Consider the following 20,359-nt stretch of genomic DNA (forward strand, 5'->3'; position numbering starts at 1 on the left):
TGGACGTAGTCTCCGTGACGTCCCCACAGACTGTCTAAAACCTGGACGTAGTCTCCGTGGATTAGCTGTAGATCATTTGGTGAAGTATTTCACATTGAACTAAGAGTTTATTTCATCAGATTTTTGGACTGTTGGACTAACAAAGGTGGTTTTGGTTTGTTTTGTTTGTTTCTGTTTTATGAGATTAAACTGCTGCGACATCTCGTCTGTATGAACCTTTAGAAATCAAACTCTCCAGCTTCGTGTAGGTTCGACCTGAGTGTCCGTAATAAAATGCCTCTTTCATTTATTTTATATTTAGAAACATCCACTCGGGCTGTGAAGTGCCAGTCGGGGAGTTTGGGGCCGTTATGTTGCTGGTTTGAATTCCCCGACTGTGGCAGGAAATGAAGTGTGGCAGACGAGAAGAAGCATCACGGCTGATGTTGTTTTGTTATCAGATGGATGATTGAAGCCGAGAAATTTCATTAAACTCTTGATTGCGTCTCCGTCTTTTTGCCTCCACCTTGCAGGTGCGATGCTGCACACACTCTGTTAATATACACAAACATGTCTCTGTCTGTCTGTCTCTCTGTCTGTCTCTCTGTCTGTCTCCGTGGAGTCCAGGGCGACCTTAAAACAGCTTGTTATCAACATTCAGCGTGTGGCGTGTGCGTGGATACCGTTAACGGCGGGAGGAAAACGACAGCGCCGTGTGTTTGTTGGACGGAGGAGGTGAGTTGGAGACGGGGGCAGAACTCAATGCTCCTCACTGACTGCAGACTTTCAATGCCACTCCAACACAATCAAGTCTGAGGCTGTGAAGCAATGTCACAGAAAAGGTTTCAGTGGCGCTGAAAGGGGGCACCTGGCAACAATGAAGATGGGCTCCCTTTGTGTGTGTGTGTGTGTGTTTCTAAGCCTGAACACACACTGCGCTAAAATACAGAAAAAAAACAAAAATCTGGTCTTTTTGTTTCCTTTGTGACTCAGTTTAATTTGTATTCTGCGAGTTGGTGGCTGTTTAAAGTGCTTTATCAGAGCCGAGACTGGCAGCAACTGTATCTGGAATACATTCCCTGTCTGCCATGTCCGTTCCCCATGGAGACTCACTGTGATAACCACACACACACACACACACACACACACACACACACACACACAGCACGACTCAGCCGTCTGAACAGACAATTTTTGGCGGCATTAACAAGACAAGTCAGGTTAGATTTCAGGTGCAGGAATAAAAAACGTTTCTGCTAAATATCAGATGAATTCATCATTTCATGAAGCCGCAGAGACGACGTGTCTGGAGGTTCAGACTGCAGAGGTTAAAAGACTGAGCAGCTACACTTCCTCTCCTTGGATTATCTGCAGTATATACAGTATATGGACAAAAGTATTTGGACACCCCTGTCTTGTTGGAGGACGGTTCAGCATACCAACACGTTTTGGACAATGCTATGCTTCCAACAGTTTGGAGAAGGTCCAACATGACTGTGCCCAAGTGCACACACAAAGGTCCATAAAGACCTCAACCCCCATCGAGCACCTTTGGGTGAACTGGAACTAAAGACTGCGAGCCAGGCCTTCTGGTCCAGCATCAGTGCCTGAACCTCATAAATGTTCTGCAGAATGAACGACGGGCACAAACTCACACAGAGACGCTCTGTGGAAAGAGTGCAAGAGGGAAAACAACTCCTTATTAAAGTATCTGAATACAATGTTGGTGTAAAGGTCAGGCGTCCAAATACTTTTGTCCATATAGTGTGTATTACTTTATATAAATATTGTTTGTTCATGGACAGAAAATAAAATGTTCAAATTACACATATATGCATGTTTATATAAGAGGGGTGTGGCCTCAGCTAATTAATATTTACATTTATAAACCTCAATCAAGAACTGATTTCAATCTTTTTTAAAGTTAAAGGGGGAAAATTACTGTAAACAATGAAAGATCAGCTCGACACAGTTTGTTACTTCATCTAAATGTTTTTGTACAGTTTAATTATTGGAATTACTGAAGGCATCTTCTCAGCCTTGTTTAGTTGTTTTTTTATTAATGAATTATTTATTGTTTATTTTCGGTGGCAGCTCGTTAATGTGACGCACTCAGTGAGCGAACCTGCTGCTGATTGGCTGAACACTCTGCAGATGAGTCGTCCTCTCAGATTCAGGTGCTGGGTAAGCACACTGCGCTGATTTAATGATTTCCTGTGTGAGAAGTGATGAGTGCCAACACACACACACACACACACACACACACACACACACACACACTGATCGATGGTATCTGAGGGCTGCTGCATGAGGTCAGCGAGTGGAATGACCTGAAACTGAAAGCGGAGCGTCTATCGAACCGACCAATCAACGATGACCTCAGAGCAGATGTGGATAAGCAATCTCCTCTGCACTCACACACACACACACACACACACACACGTGATGCATCCACATGTTAAACACGGCCTCTTCAAAAAAGCTAATGACTTCGTTAAATGACTTCATTAATAAGAACTCGTTCTCACAGAGTTTGACGATTCAAAAACATCCGTCAACATGATGCAGCAGAGACTTAATTAAAGCCAATTAATGAAACCTGGACAAACACCAACCAGGTTAAAGTTTAACAGCCGTTAACGGGAAACTTCTGTCTGCGGGGACGTCTCAGAGACTACGTCCAGGTTTTAGACAGTCTGCGAGGACGTCACGGAGACTACGTCCAGGTCTTAGACAGTCTGTGGGGACGTCCCAGAGACTACGTCCAGGTTTTAGACAGTCTGTGGGGACGTCTCAGAGACTACGTCCAGGTCTTAGACAGTCTGTGACAGTCACAGTGACTACGTCCAGGTTTTAGACAGTCTGTGACAGTCTCAGAGACTACGTCCAGGTCTTAGACAGTCTCTCAGCTCATGCAGACTGACCCTGTAATCTCTGCGTGTCACTTCTGGTTAATTTATTCGGAAGCTTCATCGATCTGAAGTGACCTTCTTCAGGACAGTGTGTGGATCGGTCACACACCTGTTTGTGAAGTCTACAGGTGTGCAAAGACGCGCTGAGACTAAAAATATCAAACCTGAACGTCGCGGATCGATTCAGTCTCATCATCTTAAATACGTGTCCAATCGTCTGAGAGACGCACGCCGTCTCCTTTAACACCTGTGAAAAATCTGCTCTGCTTCTGGTTTAAGGCTCAAAACGTGTGTGTGTGTGTATGTGTGTGTGTGTGTGTGTGTGTGTGTGTGTGTGTGTGTGTGTGTGAAGCAGGTGCTACTGCAGCCAGCCATGACCAGCTCAGATGAGCAGATGGCATCGTCTGTGGGCTCTTTTTCCTTCCCGTCGTCCAGTCTCCCCCTCTTCCTCCCCTCTTCCTCCCCTCTTCCTCCCCTCCTGTTGGGTGCAGCTGTGTTTCCTCCTCCACCTTCCATTTGCTTCCATGTCAACTTTACTTTCACCCTCCGTCTATATTTCTACGTCCCTCTCTCTTTCCCGTGATCACGCGCCTCTCCCCTGGGCAACACGTTTGATTAATGAGCCATAAATCCTGTTGCTCAACCACATCAACTGTTTCCCAAGTGGATTGCACATCAACAACAACAACAACACGCTGAAGCTTTATTCCAGCAACATCTTTTATGAAGAAAGAAAAATCATGACCTGAGCATGAACACACCACAACATGAGCTACAGCGAAACATCAACCCAGCCTCCAACAAACAGTCACAGTGCATATGAAGGCGTGTGGCCTCATGAGATGATGTTTCATATTCACAGATCTGACCAGCAGATTAAAAACGGATCGTCGTCCCTTCTCTTGCAGACTTTTGGGACAAAGTTAACAAACTTCAACACTGCAGTTCTGTCAGAATATTTCAGGGTTCAGTCGAGTCATTTCATGGAACATTAACTCTCTTAAATCATCATAATTTGTTCGGCACAAAAGAAAATGGGACTTTCACTTTCCGCTTCAGTCAGATCACACAGCTCACACGCTCAGTTTCCCTCCTCAATATCACCCAAACCTCGGAGGAAGAACTGCAACCATCGACTGTGATGCTGGAGATCTTCAGCACGTAGATAAACGAGATGATTGTTGTTATATATGCACGTACAGTACCAATTAAATAGCCTCTGTGACCACACCCACCTGTCAATCAAAGCGTCCACGCTCTTAACCCTGCATACCTTTAAGCCTTAATATAATGTGAACAGGTGAGTTGTATATAAATTCACCCTCAGTACAGTTGTCATGAACGGGGAAATTAGCTACAGAGACCAAAACTGTTTTTTGTACCAGACTGTAAACATGTTTATTTCTGCTGTGAAGTTGGACATTTGGACATGGGGACTTATGGAGACTGGCTCACTTCTGGAGCCAGCCTCAAGTGGATGTTAGAGAAACTGCAGTTTGTGTCTTGATTTTCAGAATTTACTGAGCTGAACTGAAACTAACGGCTGACCTGAGGGTCTGAAAATAATCATCAGTTATCTGAAGGAGTGCGCCGAAGAGTCGGTACGGACGTTTCCACATATAAATTTGTCGTTTTTCTTTCCTCACATGAGTTGCCAAAGACAGACGACCTACAACATCACCGTGGAAATCTACAAAGACATTTTGAGTTCAACATTTTTGCTCCAGATCACATGAAAAACATCGATAAACAGATGGGACCTGCTCAGCTCTTACTGCCAGAGAAGAACACTGTTCACGGGGGGAAGTGTGCCGAAGAGTCGGTGGAGAGGACGGAAGTCTACTTAGCTAGACTTATGGAGACTGACTCACTTCTGGAGCCAGCCTCAGGTGGACGTTAGAGGAACTGCAGTTTGTGTCTTAATGTTATGTCTGAAGGTCTGACAATAACACTGCGATCCTCTAACGTGACATTTCATCGTCGCCATCGAGGGCGGCGAGGTTTTGGGGTCTGTGTAGGGATTGAGCTGTGTTTCCTCTGGCTTCACTTTCTCCCATCACTCCCCCTCTTCCTCTTCCCCTTCCTCCCCCCATCAGCCCTCCCCCGCTGCTAACTGGAGGCAGGCCGGAGTGTGAGGAGAGTTTCAATGACTTGTGGCTGCGTCGCACTCACAAGGCAATGTTTCTGCTCAGCGGAGCGGCTAACAAACATGTACACGTCAGCACACGCACACACACATTTGTATTACTGCCGCATACTTCTTAGAAACTGTATTCAGTCCCGAGCCATTCCTCCTAATCCTAACCTTTACCATTACTAACTCTGACATTTCCACTTAATCCTGTCCTAATCTTGGCACCAAACCTAAACCCAACTCTGCGGCGGCGCTGAGAGAAGTCAAAATGTTCTGAATATTTTACTCCTCTTGCTTCTTTCTTTTTTGAGGACGTTTAATCCTCATGAGGATTAGATGTTTTCACATAAGAGCTGCACTACTTTAAGTCGTTTCTTCTTCCCCTGCTTCATCATTGGCACAGTCGCCCCCTCCCGCCTGCACGCCTCATCTCCTTAAACACATACCAAGAGACGCTCTTACTCAGTGTCAGGGCACAAGCGCTTCTCGTGCTAAGATCAGCTGGTTGCTATGACAAACATATTTATGAAACGTAACCGCCGGTGTGAAATGTTCGAGTCGTCGCAGGAGGTGTTGATAAGTCATCTTTATCTGTCGTCGGCGTCCATCTGCGAGCCCTGGCACAACAAATGTGACCAGTGTGACGGCAAATATGGTTTAAAAAGTGCAACGAGGCCCCGTAACGTTTGAAATCAGACAGATGTGATATAAGGAGGTTGTAAATCACATAGTTCTCTATGTATTTATGGCCCGTTCAGACTCATTTGTGCTGCGCTCAACCTCGCTGAACCAAGTTTGAGAACGCCGGCGGCGAGCTGTGCAAGCCATCGGAAATAATGGATTTCAGAGCACAGTGCTGCCGCTGTCGCTTTGTGTCTGCAGAAATCATTCTGGCCTGACAGCGGCTCGGCTCCCCCGTCAGCGCCGCTTTCTCTTCTTCTTCTTCCCGGTGGTCCAACACGCCTGTGGTACAAACACTGACACTCTGAGCTCACAGTCCGCAAGGCCTGGCTAACAAACCCAGATAACATTAGCTGACAGCAGCTGCAGTCAGCAGCAGTTTACTTCACACTTCAACACACACAACAGTAACGCAGCAATAGCTACAGTTTTTAACAACATATGACAAAAAATATCTGTCGCCACGACCTGGTCCGTCCTCCCCACCGACTCTTCGGCGCACTTCCCCCCGTGAACAGTGTTCTTCTCTGGCAGTAAGAGCTGAGCAGGTCCCATCTGTTTATCGATGTTGATCATGTGATCTGGAGCAAAAATGTTGAACTCAAAATGTCTTTGTAGATTTCCACGGTGATGTTGTAGGTCGTCTGTCTTTGGCAACTCATACGAGGAAAGAAAAACGACAAATTTATATGTGGAAACGTCCGTACCGACTCTTCGGCGCACTCCTTCAGATAACTGCTGATTATTTTCAGACCCTCAGGTCAGCCGTTAGTTTCAGTTCAGCTCAGTAAATTCTGAAAATCAAGACAAACACTGCAGTTCCTCTAACGTCCACCTGAGGCTGGCTCCAGAAGTGAGTCAGTCTCCATAAGTCCCCATGTTCAAATGTCCAACTTCACATCAATTTTGAAAGGAGACAAAGAAGAAAGAAAGAAAGAAAGAAAGAAAGAAAGAGAGGAGGAATGCTTTTAGCTTGAACCTTGGGGTGGCCAGGACCCAGATGTCAACATCCAGTCATGAATTATGAGGCAGCAAAGAAATAAAAGTGAACGCTGATCACAAACACAACAATGAGACGTCAGTCTTAAAGCCTGACGGTTTTTGTCTTTTCTGTTCATCTTCTGATGTAAGATTCATCTCAGACTGTGACTCATAGAATCAGCAGCCTGAGTGCAGCGCCGAAGCTTTTTCATATAGAATAATATATGTGCCTAAAAGCAGGTTCACAGAGAGCAAACGTCCACTCTCTCCCAGCTGTCTATTATAGTCTTTATATATAGAATGTTACAGCGCGGAGCTGTTCTCCAGGTACTGTAATAAAAAATATATATTTTGCTTTAAAGGCTGAAATCAATCAGCGCTGACCTTAGAGTCGATCAATGCCCGGCAGCTTTGTTCCCGTCCAGACCTTCATGAGTAAATGATCAAAAGTCAGTGTACGCTGAGGAAAAAATATATATTGATCAGCGCTCAGGACATCCGCGAGATCCAGACCGACTCGAGCTGTAAATGATGAGAACGGTGTCAAACAGCAGAACGTCTAACGCGTATGGATTGTTTTATAGAAGTGTAGATTTCACAGCCGAGCGGCGTGATTGATTTCATCGCTGTTTTCTGGCAGCCGGGTCTCAATCACAGATGTCCTGAAAGCAGTTTAAAATATAAAAGTTATTATTCGTCACGGCTTCATGGCCGTCTGTCTGCAGCACTGAAAAAAGTCAGAATAATGAGTTCTGAGTTTGCCAGACCAAAGAAGAAAGTGTTATTAACCACCCAGCCAAATCTGAATGATTAAAAATATCGACAAGTTTATGAAACTAGGCGCTGAACCCGGTTTGAAGCGACTGAAACGTGTCGGATGAGTTCAGAAAATGACATGACTAACTTTGAAACACTCTGAGCTGAGATGAATTCATCTCTGTCTCTCTGCTCAGGGCGGCCTCAGCGTGTCATCGAGCCGCCCTTTAAGGACCGCCCACAAAATCCTGAGACTGAAAAACTGATTGAACCTCTGACTCCACATTTCACCGGCCGCGGATTAAACTGGTGCTGATCAAATCTGAATCCAGATTCTTTTCCTGTGTACTGCATGACCTACCAGCTCCACGCTCTTGTCCAAATATATTTGGACAAGAGCGTGGAATATTTTAAGGTAACAAAAACAACAGTTCTTATTTGTTGTGCATAATCTGCTGCATTACTGTCATATTCTGTACACGGAGCCTCCTAAATCTGACACACCAGCTCCTTAAGGCTACAACATGTCGACAGTGATGGATCACCTATCAGGTCTCTGCAAGCTGATTTTTATTTGCCGCAGAAATGAATGGATTGCCTGGAGGGCGTGAAGTCAATCTGAAATATAAAAAACATGCAAAAACCAAAACTCTGGTTTCTATCAGCTGACTCAACGAATTCAGTTTGAAAGAAGAAGAAGAAGTTACCGTAATTTTCGGACTATAACAGTCAACGGGGGTCACTTTCTAGCAGTAAACGCAAAAGTGAGACAGACGTGGGGAAAGATGCGCCAAAGAAGACACTAGTTTTGATTATGAACTGTCATTTGCGCATCATGCACGCACCCTCATCGTGGAAAACACACGAAGAAATGCAGATGATGCAGCTTTTAGGGTAAAGGCATCGAGCTGGCCGTCAAAGAAGGAAATACAGCTACTGCACGCAACCTTGGCATCCCGCGTTGGTGCCGTGTTGGTTCTGTACTGCTGATTTTCAGGGACAGTTTAAATTAAAACTAAAAAAAAATCCTCTGTGTAAATACCTCCTGGTACAACGTGAAAACCTGCGGCTTATATTCAAGTGCAACCAATATATGTACAAAATGTATTTATATTTTAAAGCTGGTGCAGCTTATATTCAGGTGCGCTCAATAGTCCGAAAATTACGGTAGTTTCTTGTGGCTCAATCCGACATGAACAGAGTGTGACTGGCAGCCGTCATCCTGCAGGAAGCTGAAGTGTGGGTGGAGGCTTTGCATCTCCTCCAGCCTTTAAATTCATCCTACATCACACTTCAAAACTGTTGGAGCGGAGGTTTCTCCAGAGCTCAGAGGGGCTTTATCGGTGCGAGAACTCTGCACACCCACGTGACAGGACTCAGTCAGTCAGTCAGCCGAGCGGAGCGTACATTGAACCTCGCGGCTCAGACTGGAGCCAATCATGGTAAAGAACAAACACAGACATCTTTTCCATCCCAGAACTCGTCCTCAGATCTATTCGAGGTACGAGAGAGACAAACACGCCGGGTCGACGGCGTGACAGGCGTAGCTATCAGCGGCGGGCGCTCGGCGTGGATTATCAGACACTTGTTCGTGGAAGGCGTCAAACAGAAGCGACTTCAGCAGGATTCCCGTATCAGAAGGCAGAGACGCAGAGCGCCGGCTTAACGTGTAAGCTTTGAGGCAAATGGGAGCTGAAATATTAACCTCTGAAAAGGTTTGGCTGCAGACACACTCCATTGTGCCAATCTCCTCTGAGCGAGTTTGACAAGGCAAAGTGTCAGCGACGAGCTTGTGTGTAACTCAGTCAGACCCAAAATCCATATTGTCACTTTAATCCCAAACAACCGTATCAAACCGTTTCTACGCAGACGACACGTGTGGATTTGACTCAAATAGTTTTGGGCTTGTTCTTGTTTCTCTCGGTGGAGTTAGACGCTGACATCGAACCAGAAGTGAGTCAGTCTCAAATAAACATGTTTACAGCCAAACATGGAGACAAACAGAGCCACCACGCTGAGCTGTGTCCATGTTCAAACAATAGAAAATACTCTGAGTGTCCAGAAGCTTCTAGAAGCTGAATTATGTCGACAAATCCCACGTCTCAATCGGAAAACACACAGCCTAATACTGATCACATGACCCGGGTCAAACTCAAGAGTTAGCTCAGCTTAGCTTAGCATAACAACAAACAACAACAAGGTACTGAACAGAACCTCAGAAACCGTCTAGTTGTACCCTCGCCTCTCGCAAAGCGAGGTCACTCTAAACTCTTCTCTGTGGTCGTCCCCAAATGGTGGAATGACCAACGGCTACTAGAACAGCAACATCCCTTTCTACCTTTAAAAACTTCTAAAAACCTTTCTGTTTCCAGAATGCTTCCCTGCCTAACAACACTAACAAAACTAACAACTACTCTGTGTCCTTTACACCTTTCTCAGCTTATGTCCTCCTCTGTAAGTCGCTTTGGATAAAAGCGTCTGCTAAATGTAATGTAATGTAATGTAATGTAATGTAACCCGGCGATGTCCAGTCTAACATGGAACCGAGCTGACCACAGTTAGCGGTTCACTACCTATCAGTCTTTACATCAAGTAATGGTAGCTAATGTTAGCAGCGAGCTAACTTGAAGGGAAAAAAACTAATGTAGTTAAGTTAATAACGTTTGCTAACATTAGCAGTTAGCTACATTAGCTTTATCTCAAAACCAGCAAAAATACAACATTAGCTTATCAGTTAGCTGTGTTAGCCTTTCCCCTAAACTAGCTAGGTCCACAACAACAACTTATGTAAGCAGTTAGCCACATTAGCACTAGCTCCAAGCTAACTGGATCCTCAGTATTAGCTGTATTAGCTTTATTCTATTAGCTTTAGCTCCAATGCTACTGATCAATCAAGTAATGATAGCTAATGTTAGCAGTGAGCTAACTTGAAGGGAAAAACAAATGTAATTAAGTTAATAACATTAGCGAATGTTAGCAGTTAGCTACATTAGCTTATATTGTCAGTTAGCTATGTTAGCCTTCCCTAAACTAGCTAGGTCCATTACATTAACTTATGTTAGCAGTTAGCCACATTAGCACTAGCTCCAAGCTAACTGAGTCCTCAGCGTTAGCTCTGTTAGCTTTATTATATTAGTTAGCATCATAAAGTCTGTAACTGGACTTGGTACTGTGACGTTTTCCCTGTTGGTCTCTGAGTCCGGTTCTGTTAGCATGCTAACGACAGATTCAGTTAGCAGCGGTTAGCTACTTTAGCATGTGGTTAAAGCTAAAGCTATCGTCAACATCCAGAACCAGAACCAGTCGAGCTCTGATGCAGATTAATCATGTTTAAATCTGTGAGTCGGGATAATTTGTACATGTTGATGCACATTGATTTTCCTCTACGAATGTTTTGATAAATGAAGAAACTGAGACGGACAACAGAGAAACTGGTTTCAATTACACACACACACACACACACACACACACACACACACACACAGATGAACAAACATCCATGGCTTAAAACAGACAAACACCGAGTTAAGCTTCAGTTAATTGCTTCTATTGTAGAGAAGTGTCAGCAGCATCCGTGCAATCCTGCAGCAGGATAATCCCGGATACTGAGGCAGACCCACACTGAACAAAACACACACACACACACACACACACACACACACACACACACACACACACACACACTTTCAAACGTCTTTAAACAGCCGCACCGGGTCACAGAGGTCCAAGCAGACCTGCTGAGGTGGAGTCATCACTGACAGTAAGACCTGCCACCGCTCCTGGCGTCCTCCTTTGATGTCAACACTGCACAGAGGAAGGTTAGAACCAGAGGAACATCAGGGGACACACACACACACACACACACACACACACACACACACACACTTTGAATAATTCACTGGGATGTTGTCGTCTCTGGTAAGTTTGTTGCAGAAGCCCGGACCATATGTCAGCGTGTGTGAGAGAGCGGGAAGCTGCAGCTCTCGGTTCTGGTCCTAATGAGTGCGGGGACTAATTGAGGTGGCAGCTTGTGCTTCGTCTTACACTCCTCCAGCTGCAGCAAACACTAACAAGGATAAACACACACACTCCTAAATACAGAGAGGAATCAGAACAAAGACCCCGAACCAACAGAAAGACTAAATGTGGCCTTTAGAAGATCATTTTTTAATATTTTTGAGACAATAAAGAACTATTTGTCTTGTTTTAGACATTTCATTGCCAGAAAGTCCTTTTGCTATGTTGCAACGTGTATTGTGAAGTCACGAATATTATTTTTTCCAAAATTGCAAATCACCACAACCACCAAGAGGTCACAGCTCTGAATGTGCAGATCGGGTTCAAGAGAAGAGGGTAAGAGCTTAAGGTCGAGGTCTACGTTTCTCAAGGTCATGTTGAGTTTTTCCAAAACCAAAACCTTCCCCTGTCTTTAACAACACGTGGCTGGAAAACAGCGATTCATGAGACAGAAATGATCTCAGCAAATTACAAGAATATAAAATATCTAAATGTGAAACAGCTCACTTCACATTATCTTGAATATAATCGTGTTCTGCAGCCAACTCAAACTTTAGAGGATTGTTTTTTTCAACACTTCCTCCTCACGACTAAAATTACAAGATGCTGATAAGATCGTCTCCATGAAATAAAATAAAGTGGACTCCGTGTTCGCCTTCCAGAGCTCTGCAGGAAATCAGTTTTTAAGTTCATGCCTCAGGAAATGCAGCAAACGTACAGCCGGTATCTCGTTAACCGTCTAAACTGCTGCTGCATTCCTTCAGAGCTGGGCTGCAGCATTAGCTCTTCATTAAGAGCACAATGATCTGTGTAATCGTGTTAATCAGGGGGCTCGTATTCCGGCGAGCTCGCCTGGAAACGAAAGGTTAAACCCGCTCTAAGCCCACCTGTGCTCTGCTGCTGCCGCTGATTAAAACGGGGTCACCTCCAACTTCCAACTGTCTGTTGCTGTCTCTGCTCGGCCGCCGGCTTCTGGAGTTTGATTCAGTTCAGCCGGCACGTCTTGTTATTTCACGAGGATGTAACACACGAACAGAGAAGAAGCCTGAATGTTACTGAAAGACATACGGAGGTCAAACATGTCCTGAGGTCTCTGTGGGGACAGAGACAGTGTAAAGAATGGACAGAACATCAGTGTCATGTAGATCATGGTACTGCCAGCTAATCCAAATATCAGCAAAGACGCGGATCATCGGTGGACCTGAGGCGGACTGACTGAAGCTCCCAGCTCCAGTTCTAGCACGACACTGGTTCAGCTCCTCGTGATTTCATTCCCCCACATCCCGGGCCTGTAAACCTCTTCTTCTTCTTCTTCTTCTTCTTCTTCTTCTTCTTCCCAGTGGTCCAAAACGCCTGTGGTACAAATGCTAACACCTCGCCAGTACTCTGAGCTCACAGTCAGCTAACACTGACTAACAGCAGCTAACAGACTGAGCTAACAGCAGCTAACAGCAGCTAACAAACTGAGCTAACAGCAGCTAACAAAATGAGCTAACATGAGCTAACAGCAGCTAACAAACTGAGCTAACATGAGCTAACAGCAGCTAACAAACTGAATTAACATGAGCTAACAGCAGCTAACAAACTCAGCTAACAGCAGCTAACAAACTGAGCTAACATGAGCTAACAGCAGCTAACAGACCGAGCTAACATGAGCTAACATGAGCTAACATGAGCTAACAGCAGCTAACAGACTGAGCTAACATGAGCTAACAGCAGCTAACAGACTGAGCTAACATGAGCTAACAGCAGCTACAGCTGTCAGCAGTTTACTTCACTGTCCATCATAAACTCTGTAAATCACAGAGAGTTGAGGCGGAGCAGCCGGAGGACATCAGAGGGAAAACCAGAAAACATTTCCTCCATAAAATATGATCCAGTTTCACCAGAATCAGTGAAATAGTTGCTGCTGTGTGACTTAGTGCCGTAAAGCGTTACGTACTTCTCCCGACCCGGAGCCCAAAGTTACATAGTGTGAGAACAGACGTACGAATGACAGAGACACCGTTCAGCTGATCACAGGTCAGGTTTAACTGAGTTAGTTTATCAGAGGAAAGATGTTTGTGAATGTTTTATTATTATTGTGTCAGCAGCTACACAGACACACACACACACACACACACACACACACACACACACACACACACACACACACACACACACACAGTAGCTCTGCTGCTTCTTCCTCAAACTTCTCTTCATGTTTCTGATGCTTATTCTGAAAACTTTGCAGCCCGGGGATCTGGTTGTATAATAAGGCCGGAGTTACTCAACCATGAGAAACTATCTCTCTGTCTCCCCCTCAGTTCAGTTTTTCTCTCCTCTCACTCAAAAGTAACAGCAGAGCCAGAAAAACCAAAGAGGAGTCGACTGAAAGAGGACAGGAAGAGGAAACGACAGAGGTGATGTGATGAGAGGAGAAAGGCGAGTTACAAGACGAATTGACTTCTGCAGAAGAGAAGAGAATCTGTATTTTCCTCTTAAATCCAGCGAACATGCATTCGCAACAAACTTTGTACAACAAAATAACTCCAGGGTGGATTGAATGTTTCTCTGGATGCAGAGCTGCAGTTTGGCTTCGGCTCCCAGCTGGAGAGCTCGAGCCGGCACTCGGCTGTCAAGCTGTCTTTCTGGCAGATTATCACTCTCACCCCGAGAAATTAGACCACGCAGTGATCCAGCCTATCTCCATACACAGACACACACACGTACAACACACACACTAACATGTAAACACACACACACACACACACACAATCACAAGCCTGTTCGGTGACATTACATCTCTGCTGGGTGATCTCATTAAGCACAGACACCGACGGTGAGATGAAGCCAGTGATGCAGAGTGTGTGTGTGTGTGTGTGTGTGTGTGTGTGTGTGTGTGTGGCTTCATTTACAGATCGAACACTTTGTGCATGTACACGAGGAAAGACAGGAGTGACAAGGATTAACAAGCAGACTAAAGCCTTCTGGGAACTGATTGATGAATTCATGTGTGTGTGTGTGTGTGTGTGATGGGTAAATTCTTTAAACACACACTAAAGAAGTCCTCACTGACAGACGTGGGCTCTATGAGACCGACTGTCAGTTTGGATTTTCAAAATAAAATCAAAGAGAGGGAAAGAAGATGAATCTGGAACAAGCTCGATCGAGACGTGAAATGTTTCTGCGTGATCAAACACAGCGTGCTCACGGTGAAAGTATGAACCTGATCAGGGCTGCAGCTAACGATCATTTGCATTATTAATTAATAAGTCTACAGTCTAAACTTGATGTAAAAACGGACTTAACTGATTAAAGATCCACAGACTGAATGATATTAAAGAGGCACTTAACAGTGATGGACTCATAAAGTTGCAAGAGGCAGATTAAAATAACAGTGCTTAAAACTGAAGCAGCATATGGCTGATATAATTAACTTTAATGCCTGATTTTAAACGAGCCGACAGGAAGTCAGTCACAGAAACCTGCATAGAGAATCTGCTCAATTTTCAAAATAAAACACCCAGTGCAGGATAGCAGACCAACATTGAATCAACGTTGATGCAAATGTTGACCAAATCTGAGCCAGTTGGCAGGAAAGACGTTCCTGTTAGGATCTGCAGCTGCATGGAGAATGACCAAAACAGCAATGCAACCTCCTTGACATCACAGAGCTTCAGTAACAGCCTGAAATTTCAGGGTAACGTCGTGACGTCACCCACAGCTCAAAATATGCCTGACAAGTCCTGACACAACTCCTGAGATCATGAAAGGTTCACGAAATCACGAGATCATGGAAGGATCCATCCTGCCAGGATTCAAGCTTTGCGCTTGTGTCCGTCCGAACCATTGTGGTTCAAACCAATCAGCGTCTTATAAGGACCTCGTAGAAGTTTGACTGCGTCGTACCTGACGTTGTATTATTGATCTAATTGGTCCAGTCGCCCTTCAGTTGCCGTGGAAAAGAATGGATATGTCTAATAACAACATATCTAAAATCCTCCTTTCTAGAACATCTACATGGAACTTTAAAGGTCATCAAACCCTCTGTGGTTAAGGAATGGTGAAAACATTTAGATAATGTCAGGGGAAAAGATTGTGGTAACTGTTAAAGTGTCGACTTTGGACGGACAGACAATCGTCCATTGCAGATTTAAGAACATATTTCTAAAAGATCCAGTACAAACAGACCTTTGCTGCCGGTTTATGTACGTTGCAAACTCCTGTACTCTAAATTTGAAGACATAGTTTGTCCATAAACAGTTCTGAGGTCTTTGCACGGTCAGGTTTGGGTTCCTAGCAGTGCAGAAGTCCACATCTTTCAAACTCTACAGGCTTTCCATTACAAATCTGATGACATCACCAGGGAAATATTCAAAGACATGACACAGCTCACGATACCGTCCTCCCAACACAAACAGAATCAGTTGTTTCAGCAAATACCCCAAAAAACAACATTTGTTGACTTTGCAGTGACGAAGACGTCTGCCGTCTCTCAGACTCTCGTCTGTTGGGAGAAAAGGAGGAAGTCAGGTGATGACAGAACAAAACATCGGACTGTTTCCTTCCGACAGCCGGTGCTGCTTTCTTTGAATCATCACTGATGTTTTTACCGTCGATCCGTTAAGAGTCGCTTCATTTCGTTTCTGATCTGATATTTTGTCATTTCTTGTTTTATTGATACTCTGAGCCTTTTCTACAGGTAGAAAACCTCCAAGACACGGAGAGGTTCTGGTCTACAGCAGTAACCTAACACTGATACAGACAAGTGTGAATCTGCAATAGCTGCAGCCTCCTAGAGCAAAAACTGTGGTCACCAAATGGTGGGGAAACATCTGTGGACGGATCGACCAACAGAGCGAGCTGCTCGCAACTAAAAATAACACTGAGTCAACCATTGGGTTCCCATGAATACTGTGATACTGCTGCATTGACCGGCACTGGGTCGATTTGTAATCTAGTGATTTTATTGTTGTTTACCAGTAACTCTGGTTAGAACAACCAGTTGTGTTAAGTGTTTTTCCACCCATTGGTGCCAGATGGATGCAGTCCGTGATGGGTATGAAACCACCAAACAAAATGGTTGTTTTCATTCAGTAACCCAACAGTAACATAAAAATAACACTGGGTCAGAACATCCCATGGTACTGAGTTAAGTTAATTCAGCGCTACGTTGGGGTCCATTTTTAACACAGCTGGTGTTATTGTGTATTTGAATTCAAATACTCAGCATGATTTAAAAATAAAACTAATTCTGGGTCAGAACAACCAATCGTGTTGAGTGTTTTTCCACCCATCGGTACCAAATGAATCCTGGTGCTAATGGACGCAGACTGGGTTCGTTTAGTCCAGGTGATTCTTAGTGTGTAGATTAACCTCTGAATGTAAAAGTGAGGATTTAAAATGATCACACTGCAGCGCTCATTCATATGTTGTTCGCTTAAATGTCAAAACCACCAAACAAAATGGTTGTTCTGATCCAATAACCCAGCAGTGATACAAAAATAACACTGAGACTGGGTCAGAACACCCTGTTGTTAATGAGATGAGTTAATTCAGTGCTGTATATAACCCAACAGTGTTTTTACCCATTGGAAATAAATGAATCCAGTTTTGATCCAGTAACCCAACAGTAATATACTGCATTGGTGCTGATGGACCCAAATTGGGTCCATTTAGAATTCAGCCTACGATAAAACCTTTAATTAATAAATAGTGCGGCATCATAAAGTGGTAACAAACCAGCAGACACAGTCATCACGCTGCAGACACGAGATGTGAAATATATTTGTCATGTTTTGTTGTTGTTTGGTTAAAGGTTAAAAATCACTGAGATAAAAATGGACCCGAACACTCTGCAGAGAAAAGCAGTAACCCAGCAGTAACACACACTGGGTCAGAACACCTCAGTGACAGTAGATCATGTTATATTCGGCACTATATTAGGGTCCATGTCCAACACACATGTTTTATGGTGCACTGAGTTTTAGTTCAGAAATAACCCGGCAGTGTCAGTCCAGTGCTGCATTGGTTCTGATGGACAACATGAAACATTCAGTGTCTCCTGTTAAGATACTGATGAATAATAAGCACAATAAATGCGACTGAATAATTAATTAAGCCACAATAAAAGCTTTAATTAATAAAGACTCATCCCTGCATCACGCACTAACTTACTGAAGGGATCCCCGCATCTCCCACTCTGTGCGTGACACACAGTCCAACTGCAGAGCTTGTTGACAGGTGATCTCTCTCTCTCTCTCTCTCTCTCTCTCTCTCTCTCTCTCTCTCTCTCTCTGCATTCACTCACGGATCGAATCTCCCACGCACACGAGTGGGCTCCGGTCCACATGGATGCAGGCTGGGCATGTTGTGCCAAACTGGTTTGGAAGCTTCCCCGCACACTAAATAGCCCGCAACAGCGTTTATTTCAAGACTTGAAAGGCTGCCTCGGACTCCCTCCATCTCTCCCTCCACCTCTCCCTCCACCTCTCCCTCCATCTCTCCCTCCATCTCTCCCTCCACCTCTCTCCTCCTACGAGTCGCGGGAGGAGGAGATGTCTCAGAACAAGAGGGATGCCCGCGGAGACGCACAAAGAGACGCACAGTTGTTGTTGTTGTTGTTGTTGTTGTTGTTTGTGTGTCTGTCATTGTGTTTGGACCCGAGCCAAGAAAAATCAGACATGCACAGGTTCGTGTCAGAGCCGTACCTCCTGCTGAGACGCTCCACAGCAGCCCGATCCACAGAACCACCGCGATGCGGAGTCCGACCGAGCAGGCGGCCGGCGGCGGCATGGCGACAAGAGCCGGTCCAGAAGAGAAAAGAGGAGAGGAGGAGAGAGGGGAGGATGGTGGAGGGTGGTAAAGGGGGTGCAGAACAGAACCGAACCGAACCGGCTGGCTCTGTGCTGAGGAGGATCTGCAGCAGTCTCCCGGTAAACGTCGCGGTCCGGATCAGAGAGTGGTCCGCATGTCAGCGCAGCATCCTCCGGACTGACTCCGAGCTGTCCTCCTCCTCCTCCTCCTCCCTCTCTCTCTCTCTCTCTCTCTCTCTCTCTCTGTGCGTGCCCCCTCACACGCCCACCCCCCTCACACACACACACACACACACACACACACACACACACACACACACACACACACACACACACACACACACACAGCTGACCTTAATGATAATGAAACTTTTGCTCAGACAGAGTGTATATGTGTCAGGGTGACCAGGACATACTTACATAAGATGGAGAGAGAGAGAGAGAGAGAGAGAGAGAGGGAGAGAGAGGGAGGCAAACATTGTCCCATGTAGTGCAGGTTTACAGGATGGATGGAAGGTGGAGGTGGAGGGCTGACATCTCATCCCGGAGCTGGTAATCTGTTTAAGTAGCTGTGTTTCACTGAAGCTACTGCAGCCCAAAGAGTGCAGGAGGAGGCAAAGATCTCACCAACATCCAACATCTGAACAATGATAAACCTGACCTGAGATCAGCTGAACGGTGTCACTATGTAACTCTGAACAATCATCAAATATGGATGCAGCTTCCAGGATAAACTCGACTTTTTAGGACCTGAAATCATCGCGTGCTGTAACTGCAAGGTGTCTGCAGCGCTTAATATGGAGCAACTGAAAACCTCATTGTGAAATCTCATCACTGCTGAATAATTAAAGTGGCTATAACTGATATTTTACAATAACGATGTATCAAACGACATGGTGGCAGAGGTCACAGGTCGTGATGAACAGAATGATCCTCTGATTGGTTTGGGGCTCGTTGTTTATCTGCCCGCCTGGTTTTCAGAGTAGAAGCCGTAAAAACCAACTGGACAGCACCGGCTCAGCAGCTCAGCAGACACACACAGTTAGAGACCAGGTGGTGAACACAGTGCAGCGTTTGTCAGCTAAAGACACAGATCTGTTTCTCAGGCGTTGGTGGAGACCAAAAAAAAGCTGAAAGAGACTCACCCTCAGTGTCTCCTTTACAAATCTAAAGCCAAAATATTCATAGTCAGGACAAAGGTCTGGTCACTTTTCTGCACTACCTCCTGCATTGGATAAAATGACATTATTACATTAATAGTATATACTAACACATATAGTCATGTTTCCATTTCAGCTGCTGTGATTGTTTTTGCACACTGGCTGTGAAAAGATGGATCCTAATAAAAACAGGCCTCAGTCCTCGCCTGCTTAGTTTGTAAGAAAATGTTTCTGTGGATGAACTGAAGCCGACGTGACGTCTGTCAGTTAAAGGGAAAGTTTCAAGGCCAAAGAAGTGGAGGATTGATTTCAGCAGCCAGACGTATCGACATGTGAGCACAGTGAAAAACGTGAATCTTTCCTTCAGCCGCGAGCTGAACAATCATCAAATCTGGATGCAGCTTCCAGGATGAACTCGACTTTTTAGGACCTGAAATCATCGCGTGCTGTAACTGCAAGGTGTCTGCAGCGCTTCATATCGAGCAGCTGAAAACCTCATTGTGAAATCTCATCAGTTTGTCAGCTGAAGACACAGATATGTTTCTCAGGCGTTGGTGGAGACCAAAAAACTGCTGAAAGAGACTCGATGCTGGACTGAACCAGCTTTCTGGTTTTGGGGAGACAAAAGCTTCCAAGACCTTTGAAAACTAGTGTTGGGACATCGACGTTATGGACGACCATGAAGAAGAAGAGGAGGTAACCAGGCTCAGCAGCTTCTATGGACATGATGGCAGAGGAGAAGAGAGTGAAGAGGACGCTGACGGAGGAAGCTAAGAAGAGAAAAGGAGAGAGTGAGCGAGCAAGAAGCCGCCGGACAAGAGTAAATGTGGGACTGACTTTTAGTGGTTGGTGAGAGCTTGGTGAAATAAAAGGCTGAAAGACAGACGCCGAGCTGGGCTGACTGCTGCTGGACTAGGCAGTGAGATCAGCTGCTAATGTAAT

The 20,359-nt window shown here is 45.0% G+C and overlaps 1 protein-coding gene across 2 annotated transcripts in view; it reads right to left on the reverse strand.

Annotated features, from left to right (window-relative positions):
* The window catches only part of sez6l (seizure related 6 homolog (mouse)-like), a 42,571-nt gene extending 24,087 nt beyond the window's left edge, over nucleotides 1-18,484 (reverse strand). For both annotated transcript variants that reach the window (XM_019278618.2, XM_019278617.2), the window contains exon 1: nucleotides 18,153-18,484. In XM_019278618.2, coding sequence (XP_019134163.1) covers nucleotides 18,153-18,237 — 85 coding nt within the window. In that variant the 5' untranslated portion in view covers nucleotides 18,238-18,484. The remainder of the gene's footprint in view (nucleotides 1-18,152) is intronic.
* Between the last annotated feature and the right edge of the window lie 1,875 nt (nucleotides 18,485-20,359).

This window comes from Larimichthys crocea, chromosome VIII (assembly GCF_000972845.2).
Source record: "Larimichthys crocea isolate SSNF chromosome VIII, L_crocea_2.0, whole genome shotgun sequence".
In the NCBI taxonomy this organism is placed as follows: domain Eukaryota; kingdom Metazoa; phylum Chordata; class Actinopteri; family Sciaenidae; genus Larimichthys; species Larimichthys crocea.